At 44.5% G+C, this 13,494-nt stretch overlaps 1 protein-coding gene across 12 annotated transcripts in view; it reads right to left on the bottom strand.

Annotated features, from left to right (window-relative positions):
* Window positions 1-12,244, bottom strand: part of ZNF618 (zinc finger protein 618) — a 205,327-nt gene extending 193,083 nt beyond the window's left edge. For 10 of the 12 annotated variants that reach the window (XM_027550583.1, XM_027550584.1, XM_027550587.1 and 7 more), the window contains exon 1: window positions 12,104-12,224. In XM_027550583.1, coding sequence (XP_027406384.1) covers window positions 12,104-12,136 — 33 coding nt within the window. In that variant the 5' untranslated portion in view covers window positions 12,137-12,224. Of the gene's footprint in view, window positions 1-12,103 lie in introns of all 12 variants that reach the window. The other 2 variants (XM_027550588.1, XM_027550586.1) reach the window with 2 other exon arrangements.
* Between the last annotated feature and the right edge of the window lie 1,250 nt (window positions 12,245-13,494).

The following is a 13,494-nucleotide window of genomic DNA, read 5'->3' as shown; positions in this document are numbered from 1 at the left end:
GGGATGGGGGAACCTGGTGGGCTGCTGTCTATGGGGTCGCACAGAGTCAGACACGACCAAAGTGACTTAGCAGCATACCACGACATCATCTTCCCTTCTCCATCCCAAACTCTTCAGTCTTGTCGTCCGTCCAATGAGCCAATGAAGCTGCCCTGTGACCTAACCCTCGAGAACAAGTTACTCGTTCTGTCTGGGGTGTTCAGGTTGCCTTAGATTGGTATGGTCCAAGAGAAACGGAATATAAGTCATTAGGTAATTTCAAATTTTCTAGTGGTCACGTGTAAAAAACTGAAAATAAAAGCAAGTGAAATGTTTAATATCTTATTTAACACAACATACAAAATACTATCATTTTAATCTTATTTTTAAAAATGATGACTGAGATCTTCTACAGTCATTTCTTATTTTTCCTACTGATTCTTTAAGATCTGGATCTAGAGAAGAGAAAAATGACAATTCAACAAAAATAAATAAATAAATAAAACAAACCCAGTGTGAATTTTTACACTTACAGCACATCTCAGTTCAGGTCAGCCACATTTCAACTGCTCAACAGCCACATGTGGCTGGTGGTTACCAGTACGTATTGGATGGCACAGACTTCAATCATCTCCACGAGCTTGTTAGCTCTAGACTCCTGTGATCCAAAAAGACGAGCCTCACAACAAATTCCACCTCAAGCTAGCAGCCCCAGGGAAGTTTCCCTTCCCTGAGGCCTCATTTTCAGGACAGTTTCAGTTTTACTTCAGATCAGTTTCATTTTCTGCTTTTCTAGCATATATTAAAAAAAAAAAAACCCACATAAATACACTGAAATTTTTATAGTTATTTTTTCCCCAGTTGATGAAATTTTTTTTTAAAGTCTCCAGCATCCAAAATGCCTTTAATTATTGTCTCTGGGTATTCCAAGGGCTCTGGTTATGTCCCCTCATCTCGCAAAACTCTGAGCCCAAACAAATTCTCGGCAAAATTTCACCAGATGAAAATTCCCATTCTCAATTCTCTTTAAGAATATTGGGGCTGGTGGGAATTTGACCAGAAGGCAGCTCAAAGCGGAATATGCAGATGACCCCACCCTTATCGAAGAAAGCAAAGAAAAACTAAAGAGCCACTTGATGAAAATAAAAGAGGAGAAGTGAAAAAGATGGCTTAAAACTCAACATTCAAAAAATGAAGATCTATCTTCGTTCAAAGTGATCATCCCATCACTTCATGGCAAACAGATGGGGAAACAATGGAGACAGGGACAGGCTGTATTTTCTTGGGCTCCAAAATCACTGTGGATGGTGACTGCAGCCATGGAATTAAAAAACGCTTGCTCCTTGGAAGAAAAGTTATGACAAACCTAGACAGCATATTAAAAAGTAGAGACATTACTTTGCCAACAAAGGTCCATCTAGTCAAATCTATGGTTTTTCCAGTAGTCATGTATGGATGGGAGAGCTGGAACATAAAGAAAGCTGAGCTCCGAATAACTGGTTGCTTTTGAACTGTATGTGTGAAGACCCTTGAGGGTCCCTTGGACTGCAAGGAGATCAAAGCAGTCAATCCTAAAGGAAATCAGTCCTGAATATTCATTGGAAGGACTGAAGCTGAAGCTGAAACTCCAATACTTTGGCCACCTGTGGCGAAGAACTGACTGATTAGAAAACACTCTGATGCTGGGAAAGATTGAAGACAGGAGGAGAAGGGGACAACTGAGGATGAGATGGTTGGATGGCATCACTGACTCGATGGACATGAGTTTGAGCAAGCTCTGGTAGTTGGTGATGGACAGGGAAGCCTGGCGTGGTGCAGTCCATGGGGTCACAAAGAGTCAGACATGACTGAGGGACTGAATTGAACTGAGAAGGGCTGGCCCCTCGGGCATACTGTCTTAGGCAATAATACATCCAGAAAAAGAGCCAAAACAGCTTCTGATTTTTAATGTTACCAGTAAACTGCAAGCCAGGGGCTTGCTGAGGGCCACTCGGACCTCCTCCACCTGTTAGGAGTCATTTCCACCCACGGGGGAGACATCAGATTTGGTTTCTCCCTGGATCCCCCTCCCCTCCACGAGCAGGACTGGCCCTGGGAATCAGAGGTTCCATCCCTAACACAGAACGTCACTTCACTAGAAAGCAAGTGTTCGTGTGGTTTCCACAGCATACTGGAGAGCGGAGCATCACCTGACTCCATTTTTTTCTCTTTAGCTTATATATGTGGGGAAGGAAATGGCAACCCACTCCAGCATTTTTGCCTGGGAAATCGCATGGACAGAGGTGCCTGGCGGGTTGCAAAGAGTCGGACACGACTGAGCGACTAAGCACAGCACAGCTTATATTTGAAGCCGCCTCCTGCTTCGTCAGCCAAAATATTTATATCATTTTTCTGTCGACTCAATACCATCCTCACCTTGGCCTCCCTCCTCTCCTTTTTAAGAAAAGAAAGGAGTTGTCGCCAATACGTTTCCCTGTTTATGAAGCACTTTTGAGTTCTGTTAACTCAAGGGATGCTTGCAGGAAGCCTGTGAGGGGTATACGAGTGGACTGTTCTGCCACGTAGCAGATCAACAGAGGTGCATCGGGGCACCCAGATGCCAGTGCCTTCCGGGTTGCAGCAGGTCACATACAAGGCTGAAATGGGAGGAGGCTGGCAACTGACTCAAACAGGAGAACACATACACTGCAAAGGCCTGAAAGTTCTGAATTTTTTAAATCTTAGGCTGGCAAATCAAATAAAATAAAACAAGATTTAAGGGGCCAATTCACCTTGCGTGCACCCATCTGTGACTCTGGGTTTGTACAATTTACCCAACAGGGCACTGATGATCAGGAATTGGCTCTAGCTATAAAAATTAACATGTAGAAAACAAAACAAAATAAACCATACACAGGGCTTCAGAGTTTAAAAAACATTTTCAAATATGCTACCTCACATCATTCCTGTGAAGGACTGTGTCCATCTCAGGTCCCAGATGCAGAAAATAAGATTCCCAGGAACGGCTGGTGTGTAAACAGCAAACCCAGGTGCTCATGTAGGAACCCCACCTGCCCGCCCCCCGCCAGCCACGTCATCTGTACAATACGAGTGAGCAAGCGGGCAACACCACCCAACCCAGTGGCCCAGCCACCACATCTTCCCTTTGAAACCTGATCACGCAGGGATCAGACAGAGAAGCAGGTCATCCAGCCCTGCTTTGATGACAACCCCAAGGGGATCTAATTATAACAGGGAAGGGAGGAGTCAAGACCCTCTCACAATTTCTCAAGACCAAATTAACTCTAATTCCTTTTGACAGAGTGTTTGTGCAAATAGTAGGAAAAGCACTGGTTGAGGAGTTAAGAAATCTGAGGTTTGAAGTGGCTCCGCCTATCCACTGAGGTTCTGGGCAAGTAATTCCACCTCTCTTCCCAGGTGGGTGCGTGTCCGTGTGCATGTCTACGTGTGTCTGTGTGTGTGTGTGTGCGTGTTAAGAAATCTGAGGCTTGAAGTGGCTCCGCCTATCCACTCAGGTTCTGGGCAAGTAACTCCACCTCTCCCCCCAGGCGTGTGTGCATGCGTGCGTGTGTGCCTAAATCAGAAATGACAAACTGGTTTCATATGGTAGCTTCATACTAAGAAGGACTCTAAGGCCACTGGCCAGGCTCCATGGAAAAGACTGCCATGACTGATTAGCAATGTCTGCCACAGGCTTAAAAATAGGGAGTGGTGGCATGTATATTACTTATTTACCATCCCTGGATTAGATGCACAAATAACACACTGCAAGTGAAAAGTAACTTTTTTCTCACACCCCTCGCAACTTTTCAGCAGAACCCTGTGCCACACTTGTTACTGCCTTCATCATCATCACTGTTATCATCACCACTTTACAGATGCAGAAAACCTGGACAAAGCTCACAATATGATTAAGGAGCAGAGCAGGGAGGGGAGCGGAGCCTTGCCCCCCAACTTCCATCTGTTTGTTCTACCCTTGGAAATGTCCAGCTGGTGTTGTTCTGCCACTGGCAGGACAGTTCGTCCACATGGCCATACAGAAGGGACCACCTGTTTCCAAGGCTTCACCTTCCTCCCACGGGCTGCTTCAGCCTTTCAGAAAAGGGACCAGAGCAAGACACAGAAGGAAAGTGAGGCTAATTCAGAGTTCCAGATGCTTCTTCCAAAGGCAAAGTTCCAGCCTCACTTATAGGTGGAGACGCCAAGCCCAGAGATAAGTGAGGTTAAAATAAAAGGGCAGAATTGGAAGTCCCTAATTGTCACAGTTCACCCACCAGGAACAGGACACTCTATATCCTCAATTCCAAGGTGCCTTAGACTGTCAGATACACCATCGATTTTATAATAGCTTTCTGAGACCAAAAAAAAAAAAAATAAGGGAGAAACAGTGCTGCAACAGAACACACACATCTACTGTAAAACACATCCCAATTTCAGAAATAAGAAAATGTGGGAACTTGACCATGGAGGAAATATGGGAGTCTGTGCTCACTTACTGAGCTGGGCTATACAGTGTTAACAATGACAGCACTTTCTAAAACTTATAGGGAAAAACAATTAAGCAAATAAACAGAATATTCTCAGTTATCCTCCATAAATTTTCCCTGAATCTTTAGCAGGTGCAAACGGGAATCTGACCAAAGGTGGGGTCTGGTTGAACATCAAATCACACATTAAGCTACTTCACATTTAAGGGGCCCGTGTATCTACAAATAATCCTCTGACATCCAATTCCAGGGCCTACGGCCAAGACCAGCTCCGGGAGTAAGGACAGGGAATTATCAAGTCCCCTCCACCCCAAGGCACTCCCCCTCTTCCACCTCCTTGGACATGCTGGGCCCCATTCTCAATACATGCAAATCTGGATCTCTCCATCTATTTTAAGGAAATGGTTCATACAACAGGAGAGAAAAGGGGTGGGGAACTTTTGAAAAATCTCCACAACATGCGAAGTCAAAGGAGCATTAGTCTCATCCAGGGAGCCCTCTCTGATTTATTATTATTATTTATTTATTATTATTCCCAGGGAGCCATGGGCTTTGGAGCCAGTCCTAAGAAATCTATTTATGGCTTCCTAACAAAATACAGGTGTTGACCAAATGGCCAAACCCAAATTGGTCACCTACTCTTCATTAGCCCCAAATCCAGATGATCTGAGCTCTTTCCAAAAAATAAGATTAAGTCATCAAACATTTATTGAGCTGCTGCTCTGTGCCAGACCCTAAACTGAATAACCCATGATCTCTGCCCTCAAGGAACTCGCAAGCTGGCTGGTGAGTCAGAAATGCGAACAACCAACTCCCATCTGTGAGTCCAGACTACCTGGAAAGTCCTGCAGGCTACAAAGGTCCAGGGGACTCCAGAGAAGAGAACATGCAGGTGGGTCTCAAGGGGGTCTGGTTTCTCATGGGACAGAGGAAAATGAGGGAAAGGTCATGAGAGACAGAAGGCCTGGTGTGAACAGACTCTCAAAGGTAGACAGTTTAGGGCTTCCCTGGTGATCCAGTGGTTAAGAACCTGCCTTGCAATGCAAGGGACACCAGTTCGATCTCTGGTCCAGGAGGATCCCACATGCAAAGGAGCAACTAAGCCAGAGTTACTGAGTCCACGTACCTGGAGCCCGTGCCCCACAGCAAGAGAAGCCACTTCAAGGAGAAGCCCACGCACCACAATTAGAGAGTAGCCCCACTCACCACAACTAGAGAAAACCCGAGTGCAGCAACGAAGACTCAGCACAGCCAGAAAATAAAATAAATCCTCAAAAAAAAAAGGTAGACGGTTCACCACGAATTAAGATTTATCCCTTTAAACAGTGTGCCACAGGCTTTGAAACAAACCCAGGAATATCTGGAGGCGCCAGAGCATCCTTGGAATGAAAGCACTGACAACGCTTTGGACAGGAAAGACATGTAGGGCCCAGGAGATGTCTCATCCTAGTCTGTTTTAACACAACACACAAAAAATGCACATTTTCTGTTGTTACTTAATTCTACCTATTAAAGATAAGTCAGCAAGTTTGCAGAACAACCGAAATTGCCGTCACTGGCATTCAACCTCCACAAATGGAGACCACTGGATCAAGAGATTACTAACATGTACTGACCACCTTCTAAGGAGTGGCTGGATAGAACACGTGAATTGCTTCATTTAATCATAAAACAACCTTTCAAGGTCAAGATTATTTCACCCCTTCTTCCAGATGCAGAAGTTGTGGTTCCAAAACCAAAGGAGACTTTTCCAAAGTAACACAAGGCTAACCACGCAATGAGGTTGGGTTTCAAACTCTGGTCTGGCTGACCTCACATCCACCTTTCCATTTCACCAATTGGGTGGCTGTTAGAAATTTTCTATGCTTCGTGTTTAAGGCCTCCCCTGGGGGGAATTTCCTGGTGGTTCCATGTTCAGTTCAGAAATGAATTGCACTGACTGATCATCTTTGCATCCAGATCTCCTCCCACCCCTCAGACCCCCAATCCTGGTCCTACGCACCTGCTGTCTTCTTCCATCTTCATCCTTTTCTCAAGAAATACTTTTTAAACCAACCTCCTAGGACAGACTCCTCCACTTCTCAACTTCAACGGCACACATACTGAGACACAATATCTTGGAGTTTCTAGCCATCATCTGTCCTTCCGTCTAAAGCATTCCGGCCTAACGTTGGCAGAAGACTGCTTTAGGGCAAATACAAGGGAGGCATGGACCACTTTGGCCAGAAGAGGCTATACGGATGAAACGCCTCAGTGCGTAGAGTTCAGAAAGGAAGTCCCACAAACAAAACCAAGGGCTTTCAAAGATGTGTTCTAACCTTCTGAGGCCACCCAGTAACAACAAAATGGAACACTGGTCTGGTTCTATGCTGTCCAATACAGAAGCCACTAGCCACACATGGCTACTAGCACGTGAAATGTGGCTAGTCAGAAAAGACTCAGTATCCATCTCCAAAGAAAGAATGTAAACCTGCACATTAATAATTTTTATATTAATGAATACTGAAATGATAGCACTGTGGATATACTGTTACATAATCCATAGTATTAAAATTAATTTCATCTGTTTCTTCTTGGTTTTTCTAAAGCGTGACTAGAAAATTTTAAATGACATATGTGGCTCACATTTGTGACTTGAATTTTATTTCGATTGGACAGCACTGGCCTGACACATTTAAAAGATGAGAAGACCAAGACAGCAATTCTGGAGTTTTTTAGGAAGCGCATACACACAAAAACACAGACATTCACTCAGAGTCTGATAGGTATTTAAATATAGCACAGACATGAACTTTCTTAACTCCAAAAAAAGTCCTCTGGCAATGTGAAGTAAGTGAGGAATAAAAGTAACTGGGGCTGCTCTCCCAGTGACCAAGACTGGGATCCCACACTACTTATACAGTCTCCTTCCCAGCCAGAGGACCTGGCCAAGATGCCACTTCACTCTGGAAGGACAAGCTAACAGCACCTGCCCTTCCCGTCTCATCCAAGGCCAACAAGCTGGGGTACGTGCCTGACTGCCAGCTACGTGGTTGAGACTTCTTCACAGCTGGCCCTTCAGGTAAGCTCAACCAGAGAATAAAAAAAAAAAATGTGACCCAGGACACTGATCCCAAAGGGTTCACGTGAAAGTCTACTGGGGTAATAAGAAAATGAAGTATAAGCAGCAATATGCAGGATTCCTGGAGCACATCATCGTCGATCATCTGGACCAGCAACTGTCAAATTCTTTTAACCATACCTCACAGTAGGACTTAATCGTGCACACCCATCAGCATATGTAAATAAAACTAGAGTTTCGTTAAGACAACACTTCCCTGGGATACATAGCTATGCCTCTGCTAGTGTGTGTTCCCCTGTATCCTACTCTGTTCTTTTTGTGTGTGTGCTGACTGTGATCCACTGAACTGATCTTACAACCCACTAATGAGTCGTGACTCACAACCTAGCCTGGGTATGGCGAGTACAGGCACACTCCCTATCCTGTGATGGGCACTGCTACGTGACCACTGCACCCCATCCTCCACAATGTCGGAGTCCGGATGTGACCTCAGAATCCTTCTCAACACAGAGATCCAGGCAGCTACAGCCCATCGCATGGAGTCAGAATCAGAGAAGAAAACGACTTATTAGGATCACTGCTCTGTTCCAAAGCTCTCATACGACAAACACAAAGACTGAGGGCTCAGAAGGAAAAAAGTGGTTTGTCCAAGATCATACAGCAAGACCGTGGGCAAACTAAGCCTCCTGTGTACCCACAAAGCCTCTTCACCTTCCATCACCAGGGAGGAGACGCAACTGACATGCAACATTACAAGAACACGGAAAAATTTCAAAATTTCACCGTGATCATGAAAAGTCTGCTTATACATCCAATGAAACACGCAAGGAAGTTCTTATCACCCTTCCAAGGAGACAACATGAGCCTTCTGAGGTCAGAGGAAGCAGTATGCCAACAGCTGAGTCAAAGGTAGAGGGGGAGAATGGTATCTGACAATGCAGGAGTTTTTAAACTGTTTCTCAAACAAAACAAACCATTGGTTGTTTATTTCCTAGGACCAGGGAGAGGTCACACTCATACTGACCAGCCATCTTTGTTGTTTTCCTTCTGCAACAGCAAGAGCCCTTGTTCAAGTTCACCTCTGTGCAGGGCTGAAAATATAAGCAAACCCTTTTTCTTAGCTTGGTCTGAAGTCAAGCAATAAAGCAAGCCCTTGAAATTTCAAACGTTATTAGAAAATTAAAAAAAAAAAAAAAAAAAAAACTCCTTAGGCAGAAAAGCAAAGCATTAATAAGAGTCTCCTCTGTGAAACTGAGCATAAATGATCTTTCACCAAAATAACTCAGTCCATCATCAAATTACCACTCAAGTCCAATTTGCCAGATTTTTCGCCCAAGACCACAAAAGAGTTTGGTGAAAAGACATGGCCTAATAAAAATCAGCTGATATATATCCATTTCTGGTCACACTTCCATCCACCATAGGAGGTGAGAAAGGCAAGGCCCAGGTCACTGTCTCAATCCTGAGAGACGCCAATAGAAACAAAAGAAAACTGACCCCGCCCCCAACAGTACCATCATGCACCTCTATTTCCTTTAAAACAAACATGATCAGAATAACCAATTTAAAAAAAAAAAAAGAAAAAACAAGCCTACAGAACAGAGATGATTTTCCATTTCTAGTCAGGGGTTCCCTTTAAACTGTTAAACAACACAACAAAATTTCAAGAGAATGGAATGAAGGAATTTGAGTTGTGTGTCAGGAGATCCAGGGCACACAAAGGAACATGCTGCAATATTTTTATTCCTTGCACCAGAAATAACCTGTTATCAACAACCCTGAGTCTTTCTCAGATGCCCGGTAGGGGTGCCCACCCACCCCTCCCCAATGCAGGACACGGTTCTCCTCCCATCACCTGCTAAACTGGCTCTCCTGTCTCGTGAGACCTCCTGAGCCCTTGGAAATTATAAATTCTTTGGCTGTCCTCGGCATCGGCCTAAATAATTCAATAGAAAAAAAATTAATTACGCTACTTTAAAAAAAAAAAAAAAAAAGCTCATTCCAAATATGTCAGAATGTGGCCAGTCAGCCCTGAAGGATTTTGTTACTAAAAAAGTAAAAATCTCCCAAATGCAATGGCGGTGATGGGAAATGTCAAACCTCTGCACTGTCAAATATATTTCACAGAATTTGTATCCCCTTAGAAATGTGTATTTCCCCAAAACGGCGTTGGGAATTCATGGACCAGGGCCATCATTTCTTCCAAGACCAGCTGGTGGCTGGTGAAAGGGAATAGGATTTTCTGTCCTGGCCCTGTGTAACCCACCACCAGGTCCCATCCAAGAAACCACTCCTCAAATGCTAACATTTCCCCCTCCTTTTGGAGAGAAAAATTGGAACTTTCTGTTTTGATGCAAAATCCCCAGCAAGTTCAGATAGTAATTTATCACAAATAACCCTTCAACTTTGGGTAGGTACCTTATCTTCCTTTGTTAAATTTCAATTTGGCCAATATTTGTCTTCCCAAAAGAAAAAAAAAATTTTTTTTGGCTTCACCTTGACTTTTTTGAAGGCCAAAAACCATCAAATAATATGTGCACATATGCTTTCATGATCCAAAGACAAGTCTCTTTGGGTTTTGGCTTTTGTTTATATTTTGATTTTTTTCCCTTAAAAAAAAATTTAAAATTTGATGCTAGAATCAAGTTGAATTGGTGTTTTACCCCATTTTTTTCAGCAAAGTAAGTATTCCACTACAGAAGATGGATAAAAATCAGCATTTTCATCTCTTCTCTGTCCTTTCCTTTTTTATCTTTCCTTCCTAAGTCAGTAAAATTTGTGCTTTTGAAAAAAAAAAATTAGACCCCCCCAACTAAATGATCAAGCTTAATGGATTTTTCCCCCTTTGAAAGTAATCAAATTTGTGAAAAATACCAAATGTTAGTAAACTATCAACCCCACAGCACAATCAAAGAGGCCTGAAACCAAACTGGATATATATTTTTTAATAATAAAATTTTCAAATTGAAAGATTGAACAAGCACACAGAAAGGAAAATTTTCTTCTTACCAAGGATTCTTCAACCCTTGTCTTTACCAACTGATTCACTTGCATGTCATAAAAAATGAGCTTCTGTGAATCCACTGTTAGTTTTTTCATAATAATGTTAATTATGCATATCTTATTTTAATGGCGGTCTCTCCTACAAATCTGTGGACTACTCAATTTGTATAATGTAATGAATTTACATTTTTTTCCCACTGAATACTGCTCAGAAAAGGTTGCTGACATTTTCTGTATAAAACAACAACAAAAAAAGAAATGCCTAGACCTTTCAGCAAACAAAATCAGAAAACAGTCTTAATTATTCCATCAAAGCAAAAAACAAAAAAAAAATAACAACACACAACCCAACAAATGCAGGGAAAAAATGGATTTCACTCTAACTTTTCCAGTTTCTGCTTTTCTTTAGAACCTTGGGATTTAAACACAGTAAAATGTAAATGAAAAATTAAAAAAATAAGACCTACAATTTTTGGGTGTGTCCAAAGCCAACATTTTAGGCTCTATTTCTCTTTTAAATCCTTCCTTCTTGGAAATAGAAAAACTTTAAATATTGCCAAATGGCAAAATTAGTCTTTTTTGCCCACTGAGCTAAACAAGTTCCAAATTACAATGAAGTACAATTTCTAATTGCTTCAATAAAGCCAATTCTCCCAGTTTTTCCTAAACTCAACAATTTCCCTCCTTTCCTCATTCCAAATAGTTTTTTCTCAAACTAAAATGAGTTGGGCAGCCAAATCGACTTTGGTTTTAGAAGGCTTTTTGCCTTCTCCCCTTCAAAACCTGAATTCATTCAAATTCTAGCTTAATTTTCATTTACATATTATCTGGATTTGGCTTCAGAAATAAAAATTGTCTCTGTGCTCCTGGAAAGATCAAAGTGAAAATTGTCACCCTCAAAAAGAAAAAAAAAGAATCTCTGTCCTCTCCGCTGCCTTAGAGAGGAAACTTTTGAAAAAATAAGAAATAAAAAATATTTCTTTTCAATTTTAATTTCTTTTTTATTTACAAAATAGTATCCTCTAGGTGGCGTCGTTTTAATGGGAAAAAACTACCGTTTGAAGAAAAATTAGAAAAAAAATTGAGAAAAGGAAATATGGCCTAAAAAAAAAAAAGATTGTTGCAAAGATAGGAAGCCAGGGGGGAAAGACCTCCCGAGGGGTCATCGGGGACCCCGAGCGCACAGAGGGTCAGGGGGAAATTGTAAATTTAGAGGGGAGGGGGGAGATCTGGAAGGGGTTGCATTTTTGCAAAATGTGAATTGTCCAAACTGAAATGGCTGCTCTGTTCTCTCGCCGCTTTGTTTTCTGGGCTCCGGTCCGAGCCCGGGGCTGGAGGGGGCGCCAGGTGGGGGCCCGAAAAGACCCCCGCGTCACCCCCACCCTCCGCACACCCCGTTGCGCCCGGGGGGGCTCACCAGACCCCGACTCTCCCGTTTGCGCCCACAAAAAAGCCCGCAAACGTGCCCAGGCACTTTGCATTTTGCAAATCTTGCAATGAAGTGGCGCAGCGCCCCGGGCCCCGGCCCCCCGGGGTCCCCCGCGCGGTGCATGCCCCCGGCCCCCCGTCGTACCTGCGGAGCCGCCGCGCCGCCCGGCTGGTTCATGGGTCCGTGCGGGAGGAGGCGGCCCCGGCGCGTCCTGCTCCTCCCGGGCCGGGCTGCTGGTGCGCGCACAATGCCGCCGCCGCCGCCGCCGCCGCTCCCTCCTCCGCCCGCCCCGCTCAGGCCGGGGGGGCGGGGGCGCTGGGGGCGCGCGGGGGGGGCGCCCGGCCCTCGCCCCCACCCCCGGCCCGCACCGGCCGCCGCCGCCGCCGCCGCCGCCGAGCCGCCCCTCTCGGGGCTGCGGCCGCCCCCCGCCGCCCTGCCCGCCCCCGGGCCGGCCTCGCCGTGCGGCCCGCGAGCTCCGGGCCTCGGCCTCGGCCTCCGCGCCACCGGCCTCCGCGCCGCACACAAAGCCGGCCGGCCCCCGGGCGCGCGGCTCCCGCCCGCCCGCCTGCCCCCGGGCCGAGGCGCACCCGCCCCCCAAACTTTCCCGCGCCGCGCCCCGCGCGCCCCGCGCCCCCCGCGCCCGCCCCTCAGAGCCTTCCTGCCCTGCCCCCGCTCCCCAGCCCCTCCGAGAGGTCATTTTCACGTTGGAAAAAAAGTTTGGGGAGCCTTCTCTGGGCGGAACACAAGGGGTTAATGGGAACTCTTTGGCTCCCCCCACCCCCCCAAAAAAAAAATCAGATTGATTTTTTTAAATAAAGTTTGAAGAGCTGGCCTTATGGAAGAATCGGAAGACTCAATGGGGATATTATCATTGCCCCTGCCACCCTTCCAAAAAAATCTAATGTAACTGAAGAATAAAAGTTTGAAGAACTAGCCCTATGTCAGACAAGAGGGGTTAAGGGGACTCTTTCTAGCCCCCCCCCCCCCCCCCCGGTCAGATTGATTTAAAAATAAATATCTGAGCTGCTTTTATGTGAAATGCAAGATAAAGAGAATGTTTCTCTTTATGCCTCTCAATTTTTTAAAGAATATATTTATTTTAAAAATTAAAGTTTGAAGAACTGGTCCCATGTTGGACAAGAAGGGTGAAAGGTTAAACACCCCCACCCACCCATCCACATGCCCCAAATTGATTTTAAAAAGAAAAATTTGTGAAACTCTGGGTGAAGTAAATGGTGAACAAGGATATTTCTATTCAACACCCTAAAAAATCAGATTATTTTTAAATTTGAGGAACGGGCATCCTTATAACTTGGTAAGATTTAAAGGGAATTCCCCCCTTCCTCCTCACCCTCCAAAAATACCAGATTTTTTTAAAATTTATGTGTGAAGGACTTGCCCCATGTAGAGACAGAAGGGATTAATGGATCCATCCTGCATCTCCCACAATTGATTGTTTTTTAGAATAAAAATTTGAAAAACTGCGAGTCTCTGAGATGAAAGAAATCTTTGTTTACCCCTCCCTAGTAGAAAAA

This window comes from Bos indicus x Bos taurus, chromosome 8, assembly GCF_003369695.1.
Source record: "Bos indicus x Bos taurus breed Angus x Brahman F1 hybrid chromosome 8, Bos_hybrid_MaternalHap_v2.0, whole genome shotgun sequence".
NCBI lineage: Eukaryota > Metazoa > Chordata > Mammalia > Artiodactyla > Bovidae > Bos > Bos indicus x Bos taurus.
This window is presented reverse-complemented; position numbering and strand designations above follow the sequence as displayed.